General features: G+C 40.9%; 1 protein-coding gene across 5 annotated transcripts in view; it reads right to left on the minus strand.

Moving 5' to 3' along the window:
• LOC145981614 (pleckstrin homology domain-containing family G member 5-like) overlaps positions 1-12,269 on the minus strand; it is an 838,947-nt gene that overhangs the window by 201,854 nt on the left and 624,824 nt on the right. For all 5 annotated transcript variants that reach the window (XM_083114983.1, XM_083114985.1, XM_083114986.1 and 2 more), the window contains one exon: positions 11,322-11,483. In XM_083114983.1, the coding sequence (XP_082971109.1) occupies positions 11,322-11,483 (162 nt within the window). The remainder of the gene's footprint in view (positions 1-11,321; positions 11,484-12,269) is intronic.

Below are 12,269 nucleotides of genomic sequence, written 5' to 3' on the forward strand. Positions count from 1 at the left end.
TATTCACATTCACAGCACAATTGGCCTACGCATGAAAAATACATTTGAAGATGTCACTAAAGCTTTGAAATCAAACCCAAATAAGTTGTCGTTAATCGTTATCAACACGTTTCTCAATTTTTTAAAATATGTTCTGTTCTATTTTTTAAAATCTCTAAATGAGGGAGAGATGCCTGTATAAACGATCTTCAGCAAAAATGATTTTGTTCTGAAATATATTACTAATTTACGAAAGAAAATTAGTTGGTTTTTTTTTACATTTGCGTAAAGAACTGGTTTTCTACGCGAAGAAAATTAGGCGTAATTTACGTAAAAAAACGTAACGAGCAAATTACCTTGCCAAGTCTGTCCGTTACCCAACATAACCAGCTGTGAAGGCTCTACCAGTCAATATAATTGAGCGTGACGCGTAATCCGAACACGCGTGGGTGACGCAACAATACAACGCACTCTTGATAACGGCAGTCATTTCACACTTCACCTGAAATTTTTCTTCATAACTTCCAACGCATGGACGCCTCATCACCACGCCCTAATAGTTTCATTATCTAACTCGACGTCCGATTCGATTTTCGAGAATTGAATCGAGAGCTCGCTCGGGTGAATCTTGCTTATCTATCTTTGTCGGATATTTTTTTTTAAAAAAAAAAAAAAGAGGCATACAACCTGAATTTAATACACACGGGTAGCCATGACGAGATAAGGGTCATCCATATCAGGGATATTTAAAAATTAATATCAAACTTTTTTCACAAAATACGAGGTGTGGTCGGTATATTCAGAATCATTCCCGCGCCCTAACGCTTCTCTTTAACTCATTTATTTGTGGAGAGTAAGAAATGTTCTGTAAATAAAACACGTCTAATAAACTTAACACGACGCCATACTCTTTGCAAATTTTCGCCAGTTATGTGAGCATGATTAGCTATTACTCAAGACCTAACCAGCCATAAACCATTCTGCGATAAATATATCTGGCTTGATTTGAAAAACAGGATAACGTTTGCTTTTTGTTGACAAATTGGATGTTTATCGGAAGAGATAGGTTCCACGTGTACACGTAAGCTTTCTATAGACCACATAACGTTATTAACTGTGTTGAATTTCTGTGAAAATCGGTAACATAAAAGAATGACACAGACTCGCTATTGTACGCTGGATTTTCTATAAAATGAGGTTGGAATTGTAAGGGTGGATACTGCATATCTGCATTCTGCATATCCATTGGATATCCACAATGTCCAGATCAGATCCATGGATATTATGAATATCCATTGGACGTCTATGGGATATCCAGAACTGGACATCTGAAACTCGACCAATTCTAGTTATCTAATACATAGTCCAAACATGTATAGAACTGGCTGTCAGAAACATTGTCCAATTCCAAATATCCAATATGCCTCCAGATCGTGTCCAAAATGGGATATCCAAAACACATCCAATTCTGGATATCCAAAACATATCTAGATGTTGTCCAAAACGGGATATCAAAAATACATTCAATTCTGGATATCCAACAAAGAACATAAATAGGATCTGTTTCGGATATTAGAAAATGATCATAGTATTTTCGTTATGGATACTTTTTCATGGTAAGACTCTACTTTACGTCCTTTTCCTAAGGAATACGTGTCATATATCGTTGGAAAGCTTATTGTATAAGGAATTCAACGACGTAAATCAAAAAGCGAGAAAAAATTACCTGGAGGAGGAAATCGATGAAAACCGATGTTGCCCGGATATGCGTAATTGAACGTACTGAGGAAATTTTTCGATGATGAAGCACATATTTAGGGGTGAAATGAGTGCTAATGGAACCTAACCTAACAGGCCTAACCTAACCTTGTAGGCATACCTCGCCCCCGTGAATGGTTCGTGGGGCTACCCGTGAATGGTTAGTGGGGCTATCGTGAACAGAAAGTGTAAAAAGAAAAAGGTACTTACCCGAAGAGATGCTGGCTGTCTGCAAGCACGGTTTTGAACGATGTACTAAATTATTACTGGGGATAAATGTATTTTACACTATCTACAAGTTTTTGGAACCTGTTCTTCATGCACCATACACACGCACAACGCACCGCGAACGCAAAGAAGCAATCAGAACTTAAACGAGCAAAGCACACGCATTCACAACGCGGGCACAAAGACAAGCCTGCAGTGTTGTTAACTCCCATCGGTTACCACCAAAAGGCAATAAGGACGTAAAGTAGAGTCTAGCCTTTTTCATACTTTATCGTAGAATTGAAACTATAATTGCATTGAAGCATTAGCGTTTATACACTTATTTACCTGCTACTTAGTGATATAATTTTTGTTATTTAAAGGTAGTTTTGCATTCACCTCTTCGGTTTTCTCCGAGTTCTTCACTGCTATTATTCGAAAATTTTGATTTTCTCCAAATTTCAGGAGGGGCTGTAGTTCCATCAGCTCCCCACCTTCATAGGCAAGCGCACGGACTATCATAATACAGTAAAACTTCTCAATAACGAACAGGCCAGGGAGAAAAATAAATGTCCGTTATTAAGAAGTGTCCGCTATTCAGAAAAAAGTGTAGGATGTTACACAATCGGATAAGCATATTACAGTACGTACTCTACAAACATAATGTTTTTTTCCTACATTCAACGAACAAAACACTGTACTACATACGGTGAATTTAATTTTACTCAAGTCAAGATAACTACTGTCTGCACTTTTAAAAAGAAATACGTTCGGTGTAACATGAAAACAGTGGCGTACGCAAGGGGGGGTTACCGGGTTTAACCCCCCCCCTTGAGCTCTTGAAATATTATGGAAAATGCTGTAGAAAAAATTAAAAATGGCTAATTTATCACAGTCAAAGATCTGCGACAGTAATAATAATAATAATAATAATAATAATAATAATAATAATAATTTGGATTATTATTCCCATGCCGCATGAAGAAAAACACAACATTCCAAACACAATCTAAGCGGCCGCAAAGTTCAATTTTGCAATTTTCTTTTGCAAAAAGTCGCGCAGTGACTCTTGCGAGAATTGTGAAAATTCCTTGCTTCGTCCTTATTGCAAACGTTCTTCCCGGTACTGATTTCACATCCCCTTGTGAACTCTCAAGTGATGCTGAGTCTACATCCACATCATTAAATAATGTCGAAGAAGTCTTTTGTGAATCACCTAGAAGGGATAAATGTGTTGGAATGTCTATAAACTTACTTAACAACGAAAACATAGACTCAGTGGAATTTAGCAACATGTATTCTCGCGCTTCATCACCACCCTGGGTGAGTTCCATAGGTAAAGGTAATGTAAATTCCCCCGTGTATATAGCACCGTGCCATGAAGTCACACATAGTGGTGTGGTGGGCCCCAAAGATTCTTGATCTCGAACTATTTTGCAGGTGATGTGATCAGCACCATGCTCCGGCAGCCTTCATCCCCCAAGGTTGCTCTCAGATACCCATAGGCTGGGTGCGGAGACAAGGCTGGATAAATTCCAACCAATTCCGGGAATCGAACCCGGATATCCCACGAAGTTGTCAGACTAGACCAGCGCGGCTCCTTGAATGAGTTTCATATTTCGATTATTTCAATAAATTTAATATATTTGCTTGTTTTTATGGATTTTCTTCACACTTAAAATGTCTCACTTATCATATACAAATAACCGTTGACCTGACAATTATTTTGAAACAAAAGAATTGTAATTTTGTGCTATTTGTTTCATAAATAGCAGCTGCATTAGTAGTAATTAAACTAATTAATTAATTATAAGAATTATTAATTAATTTATTATTATTATTAATTAATTAAAGTATAATAAAACAATGGTAATGTGAATTTGTAGAAAGTTTTCGAGATAACACCCCCCTTGATGAAATCCTGCGTACGCTTCTGCATGAAACAATGCGCGCTAGTTCGAAATACTGGCCATTGTTGTGTCGAATTCCAGGAATTGCGACCGTTGTCTTTCTGGCTGTCCGTTATTAAGAAGTTTTATTTGCGTTGGGGAGGTAGTTTCCAGTGTCCGCGTCCGTTATTAAGAATGTCCGTTATTGAGAAGTAATATTGACATTAAACCCCATGAATTTCTGCCGGGGAATTAAATAATGCCCGTAATTTAGAGGTTCCCGCTATTCAGAGCAGTGTTGCCACATGAAGAGAAATTTCCCTTTTGCAGGGAAATTCTGACCGAAATTTTAGCCAAAAGGGAATTTCGATGAAAAATATCACACTTTCAGGGAAATTTTAAGACTTCTAACTTTACATTATTACAGTTAAGTTCCAGTTTCATATTCACATTCTTATTTTTTTCTGTTCCTTATTTCTGCTCTCTTGAATATAAGCTTGTATCTATTTATATTTCTTTTAAGTTTATTGTACGTCGCTTTTCTGTATCTTCTGATAATTGTAACGATGAGAATTAACGATATAATGGATTCCTTACCAGGATTAAAACCTGGGACATCTGACCAGAAAGCGATGAAGCTGACATGTAGTGAAAAATTTGTGTAACTTTTTTATTTATACGAACATGGACCAACGAAAATGTTACTACAGCCCTGCTAATAATAATAATTATTATTATAATTGTTTAGGTGAAGGGGAAAAATCGTCCAAGAAGGGAAATTTTGCCCCTTGGAAAGGGAAATTGTGTCCTCAGATTGTGGCAACACTGATTCAGAGATGTCCGTTAGAAGTTTTGCTGTACTAATTGTGTGTGAGAGAGAGAGAAACTAGTAGATAAAGGGTGAGGAAGACAAAGAATAAGGGAGATAGAAGTAGACGGATGGATAGAGTGCAAGATATGAGATATGAGGGGAAGAAGAAAATCGAAGAGAAGAGAGACAGAGAGTAGATAAATATATGGCAGAGCAGGATTTGCAGGATGGAGAGGAAAACAGAGAGGAATATGCACGCACGCACACGCGGGCACACACACACACACACACGAAAAAAACACGTAAAGAGAGGGTAGTGGCGGATGCAGAAATTGTAATTGAGGGGGCGATTTTCCCGCGAAAGTCCATTCTTAACAAGTAAAGGGTGTCTCAAAAATATGGGACATTTTGAAATGGAAAATAAAAGAAGAAGACGAACTTCGAAGCAAGTGTATTCATGAAGATGAATAGTACAGACTCTGCAATTAATTGTAAACATGTTTGCACAAGATGGCCTTCATGTTTTGAAGATGACGTCAGGAAGATGGCTACCGTTTGTGCGTACACATGCCTGAAGTCTTCTGGGAACGTGTCCACAGGAATCGGGTTGTCGTCCTGTTTGTTTCTGCTTCAAGGTTGAACCTGTTTTCTCGAATTTGCGTACCCAACTTGCTATTGCATGCGCGGATGGAACTTGTGCATGCCGTTGCAGTTGATAATGTCGCCGAAATTCTCTACGTGCAGCACAGACACTGTCGTTATTCTTATAATACGCTTTTGCAGGCTAATGCTCCATGATAACTGAACAGCATGGCAACCACTTCACGTTTTGCACGTTACGTGGCGCCACATTCCTAGCAGTGTTGCCAAGTTACGAGTTTAGAAAATTCCATATTTTTGAGACACTCTTTATTTACATAGCTTTTACTATAGGGTGAAAATAGAGATACTGGGTCCGAATCCAGGATAAATAAAGGATGTTTATTATTTTCTTACATCATTGTTATATCTTTCCATTGTTATAATTAGGGCTAGGATTTTGATGCAAATGAATATTTTTTTTTGGTAAGGCAGAAACATTGCACAAATAGATAGAAATGTGTTTTACATGTAAGTGAATTAATTCGGATGCCTTTGTTGTAACGAGTGCACTCACGGTCCCCGAAATGACGTGTCAATCATACCCCGGCACGGGGCCAAACGTCGTTATGTGTACGGGAAACCGGTCGTGACTCACGGTCCAGTTATCAAGTTCGGTACTGAGACGGTCGTTTATTGTCATACTATTGCGAGGCGGAGATTAATACCTTGAAATGTTACACTGTTTTGTTTACCTTTGATATGTAGATTCGAACAATCATATAAACACTAATAGCATAATATCTGGTACCTGAAAAACGTCAAATAACAACACTGACGAACGGTAAAAAAAGTGAATATATATTGTAACAACGAAAAAATATTGCAATCAACAACTGTTTACAAAGCCTCCTCACTCTCACAACATTCACTCTATCTCTCTTTCACACACATGAGGTATTTTTACATGTGAAGTATGGATACAAATCATGGATCTCATTAACATATCATTCCTTTTAATTTTTAAACCTTTATGTGAATTTAGGGCATTTGTCTGCCAGCTCCTGTGCTCTTTTAAATTAACTTAAGTGCCAGCCCTCGGAAAGCGGTTAACTAAGACAATTGGGTCGGCGTGGTTAAATCTTTCGTTCGAATGAACGTATGCATCGAGTCGTAAGCTCGACATTATACAAGTTTCTCGGACGGGGGTTATACACACAAGCCTCTCTCGTCCCATGAGAACAACTACTCAATTACATAGTGATGCAAAAACTTAATTGGCTCCAGCTGCCGGAATACACTAATCAATCGTCGGCGCGAGCAAAAATTACCTTAAAAACCACTATGCAACAAATAATACTATTTCACGCACACGACCTTGCAATAAAAACAACTACGCTTTCCACAATTAAAAAGGACTCATCAGTCAACTATCGACAAGTTAAATGGCGCGACGGGGCGGTCGGTTACACAAAAAATGGAGCACACTTTGACAATTTATACTAAATATTAAAGAAATGAAATGGAGCTTCTAACGCTGAATGCAGGCAATTAAATTAGAACATCTGAACATGAAATAACCCTTTTTTACAACAATACCAACAATTGTCAGAGACGGAAGTTAGTTTCGGGGTTTCCTGAGTGACTTTGCTAATAAGTGAGACTTCGGCGTTAACTGTACGGTGTTGATAATGACGACGCACGTTTACATGGACATGAGACCCTCTGAAGTATACTGTACCAGACTCTGCTACATGGCGTGGTCTTTCATCTCTCCTGGACGCGGGACTTGCACACGGTTCCTTTGTGGTGAAATAGTCCTCCAAGGTCGATCGCGACGAAGAATAATTGCGACGATCTTTTGTACTTGCACCTCCTTAGTACTTCGGGCTTTCCTCTTGTCACTAGCGTCGGGTGTACGTGGTCACGCGCCGGTCGGGATATCTCTAGTGTCGGGCATCAATTGGACGTCGATCTGCAATCATCTCTCTCTGGTAGCGGGCTTCAGTTGGAACGTCGAGCTGGAAAACGTCCTTCTCTCTCTCTCTCTCTCTGGTAACGGGCTTTGGGCAGTGTTTGGTTTTGGCGTCGTCTGGCTGGCTACGCATTGTGTTTGGTTTTGGCGTCGTCTGGCTGGCTTCTGCGTCGTTGCAGGCGTCAGGGGGAGCGACGGCCCCTCCTTCTCTATCTTCTTTAGCCCTCCATCCTTATGTAGTCCACGCTTGGCAAAAACAAATCACCGCGTAATCTTCACCAAAATAAGGCGCACACTGGTAACTCTCTATCTGGAAGTCGCTCACAGTACGTAAGGAAACAAAGTTCACGGACACAAAGCAATGATCACGCGAGAGTGTAGCGCGGAGATGCTCTCTCTATGAAATCCGGGAAAAAACTGTCTCTGGGATGGTAGCACCGCATATATATAAGAGATTCAAATTCGTCCGTTGAAACCCACGCTCAGGTAGCTTGGCTTCGCTTTTGGAGGCGATGCGAATGACCTGTGTCCATTGTCTTGAAACTCGGTCACCGAGGCGTCTTCGATACTTGCAGGCGTGGGGTCCAGCGGATATCTCTGGTCATCCGTGAACATGGGTTAGCCCGCCCGCTGCGACTCAAGCCTGGTAGCGACGAAAATAATCTTTCCTTATCTTCGCGTTGGTGCAAATATGTCATGTTCTAAGCGGCGGCTGTCACTCAGGAAAGACCCGGCTCCAACTCCCGACGTCTGGCTCGGATACAAGTTTATCCACAAAATAAAATACCTCACACTTTTATATTTTGAACATAAAATGAATCAATAAACAAAAAATAATTTATATCGAACTGCGTTTCTCATGTCACTAGATACCGTGACATTGTTAGGGTATTTTTTGCATTCTTTGACCCTTTTTGGAGTAAAGGGCATTTTTTAAACTTTCTAAACAGTTTAAGTCATCTTTCGACCTTTTAAAAGTCATTTTATGCATTTTTCTACACTTTGGTGAAAGAAGGGGCATTTTACATGCAACTGTAACCCTTTGAAGGAGAGAGGTTCCCGACTCTCGTCTCATTCCCTTCAGCGCAGTTCTGAATGACTGTGTTTGAAGAAACAAAGAAATTCTGTGCAGTATTGTTGACACAAGCTGTTGTGCAACAATTCAGCTCAAACAATGTGATTTCCTCCTCTATCAGTAAATACATTGTCGCCAGACGGATTATTGTTAAAAACAAGGGGTACAAAGTTTTGTGCTCTGTATCGGACATTTTGTCAGCGAAGCAATTTGCACTCTATGGAATTGAAAGTGATTTAACAGAAAGTGCTATTGTTCATTTCAAGTACGCTCCTCTTGTGTCGGTGGAAGTTGAGAGAAATTTTTCCGTGTACAAGGCTCTCTTGTCCGACAACCGACAATCATTCACTTTTGAAAATATGCAAATGATTTTCGTTGTGTACTGCAACTCAGTACTTAAAGTGTAAAAGATGACAAAAAGTGAACTTTCTTACTTGTACTACCATACGCAATGAACATGTGATAGATGCTGTAACGTTGATTTGTAATTTCAATTTCTCTTGGTAGTTTATAAATTTGTTTCACAAATCTTTCAGAATTTTTAGGTCATTTTTCTAAGTTTATAGGGCATTTTCTTGCATGTATTTGGTCATAAATGAATTTTTTAAAGGTCACTTTTTTGGCAATTTTAAGCTCATCACAATCCTAGCTATAGAAACCTAACAATTTAAAGAAAAGAAGAAAATAGGGAAACGAAGAAACAAGGGTATTTTCTCTAGAACCACGTCACTCTCTTGACCCGGGAAAAAGTAAAGATATATGTAAAGCATTAGGGTAGTTATTAATTTTCGTTCGACTGGCCCGGGTTCGATTTCCAGGGTGCACCAAGGATACAATTTAAGATACCCGCTCTTTGGACGAAATGTGCCTCGAGAACCAAAGGCATCGCCATTGGACGCAGGAGGTGGATCACTGCTGTCTCTCACCCTTCGATCTCTTGGCAAATTACCTCAGGGTAGCACTCTGACGTTCGGGGGGCTAAGAGGATCACCTTTCCCTCCCTCAAGTGGCGGTAATGGACTCGTCTCCTTGGCGACCAAATGTCAAACAAAGGAGCATCGCGTAAGTGTTCTTCACTTCTCTCAAGGGACGTACCCTTTTGACTGTCCGTCGTAAAGCGACTGAGTGAACGCACTTGCATCTCAATTATTATATTTCTTTATTTTCCTCTCAGTGTGATGCGGAGAAAAGGCTGAAATTTACTCTTCTCGTTTCCTTGGTATTTGTAATCGCTTTCTTGGCACATCTTTACCATCTGCTTCAATTTTCTTGTGTCGCCTTCACGATTCCGTGGACGAGACGGGCGTGGGCGAAGCGCACAAAAGGAATTCGGTGCGTTACTCTTCTGTACAAGCAACTTGTAGAATAGAACAGAATAGAATAGAATAGAATTTATTTCAAGTATGAGCCTTTACAGCTATACATACCATACAAGTGAAAAATTTTCGTGCACTTTCCCTACACCCTTCCTCCTTTTAGTCTGCTTCCACCTTCACACTGCTTGGGAGTTCACAAACACTATTTCATTTCAACTCTTTCCTTATACTTGCACTGTTACCTGAGTGATTCCTAAATTTTCTCACATTTATTAATTTATTTATTTAGCAACCCTCCCCCCTTTCACACATGTTCGCTATCTCCACTGAGCTTCTTTGCTCTCTTTACCCAGGCGTAGTGTAAGAAAGTTCCCAGATTCCTTATTTGCGCCTCCCCCCCTCTCGGTCTCTCCCTCCTAATAACGCTTGTCATTGTATTCTCAATGTTATCTTCATTCATTTCCCTGATATAGTTTTGTCTTGCCTCCCCTGTTTCTTTGCCCTGGAGGAGAATGTGAAATTTCGTCTCGTCTTCCCCACATAGCGGGCATTCTACGCTCCCGTCCTCCCGTTTTAGTTTAACTTGTGCCCATCCCCCAGTCTCAACCAGGCCAAACCTGACCTTTCTTTTGCCACGTAGTTCCTCCTTCCCCATTCTCTATCCGTATCCACTATTTTCGCTGATGTTAACGATATTTTTGCGTCGCATTCTGTCAGAATTTTCTGTTTGGTAATATCTTCCAGCCTGGCACGTATGGCCCCTAGCATCTGCGTATCAATCCTCCCCTCTTTTCCCTCTTCCCACATCCATCCTAGCCCTACACTGTATAATTCCGTCTTTATTTTTGCTACCCATTGCCTCCCATTACCCCCCTCCCCTTTATCTGTGAGTGTACACAGAGTTTCTTCAAATTTCCCCCCTCCATGGTGACCAGTTTTGCCCAGTATTTAATGCTCCTCATTTTGGCATCCACTTCCTCTCTTAATTTTCCCATTTCCCAACGTGCCCCACATGAAGCAACTTGTATATTACTAGAATGACTAACCTTAATCCACAAATACAGTTAGAAAATATAGAAATATTTACAAAATGACATCCCCATCTTCAGAGACAACTTTTACTTTTCTGTAGAATAGTACAACCAACTTGTACAAGCGACCTGAAAGAGAGATTGAAGCAAAACAGAGGTAATGCAAGACAGATAAGAAAAAGGAAGAGGGAGATAGGAAAGAAGGAAGAGAGATAATTGAGAAAGGAAAAATAGAAAATGAGAAGGAACAAAGCAGCGAAGGGGTGGAGAAAAGAAAATATGATAAAAGGTGTGATAGACAAAAAGGGGAACGAATAATGAGAAAGAAAGGCAAGACGGAACAAGAGACAGGAAAAGGGAGATGATGTAAAAAGGAAAAAAGAGAAAAGAAGAGAAAACGAAGAAATAAAACAGTATTATTGCTCCGATTGTACCGCAATTTACTTGTTCTGACCAGTCAAATTCAAATTAAAACTAAACGTTTACGCTCCTATACCAGCAGCGCCATAGTTTCCTGCTTTGCCCGCACCAGATACGCTGTGGCACTGTGATCGGCCCTTACGATGCGTTCCCATGCGTCACGCGAGGCGGATATAACAGCCAGTCAAACGAGCATGTCCTTGAGACCCTCCCGCGCTTTCACGCTATTGGACGGCGAGAACAACTCCGGCTAGTGTAAAAACTAAGTGAAATTGTCTTACCTGTGAGCGGGAGAGCTTCCTGCGTCGCTGCTGGGGGTCCCCCGATGGAACGATGAGCCTGTCCTGTGACGTGTCGGGTTCCGACCTGCTGTCCATGTCTTCTGCCTTCACGAGCATGCCGGGGTCCAAAGAGTCGATGTGGGTCAGGCTTCGGGAGCGGCCCTGTAAGGAAGACATGACCCTTCAGTACACACACAAGTGACGTCATGAAACTCAATGAGACAGAAATACTAAAAACTATACTCCATCCCCGGAATCTATGAAGCACGGCCGCGCATAGCGGCAGAGAAGGGGGCATCGAGAGGGCAGAGCTAAGCAGTGCACGCTGCTGTGATGGCTTGTAACTGCAGTCGCTTCCCCACCACGCAATCCCGTTCCCTCTCGTGTGTTCATTGGTGGAGCCGTCTCGCATCACTACTTGCGCAGAGACTTGTTCCCGTTCGCTTACTCCAAAGATACACGGGACAGAGTATAAAATAAAACTATACTCTGTTCCTGGAATAACTAGAGGAAGCGAAAGAGAAAGACTTGAAATGACTCGACCAATGAACGTTTGAGACGGCAAGGGATTGCATGGAGGGGCGGACACCAGCCGTTTTCAGCAGCGCGCACTGCTTTGCTCTACAGCTTCCTGCGACATACTGCAGACTCGTTGAACGTTTCGTATTAACTGTATACGTTACCCAAGCCTCCATGTAGTATGTATGGCATTTTGAACAATATTACTACACACACACGCGCGTACAGTCATCGACAAGAAAATATGGGACACCTAGTTCCTGAAATACACTCTTACCTGCCAGGCGTTCTGTGTGTTGCCTATATCTACGGCGGTGGTAGAAGTTGCACACACAACGCTTTGCAGGTGGAACCGGCAAGATAGATAAAGAGAGGAGAGACTTAATTAAAAAAAAAAAAGAAGACAAATCAGCAAGCGTAAATGGGTTC

This window comes from Lepisma saccharinum, chromosome 29 (genome assembly GCF_977018435.1).
Source record: "Lepisma saccharinum chromosome 29, izLepSacc3.1, whole genome shotgun sequence".
In the NCBI taxonomy this organism is placed as follows: domain Eukaryota; kingdom Metazoa; phylum Arthropoda; class Insecta; order Zygentoma; family Lepismatidae; genus Lepisma; species Lepisma saccharinum.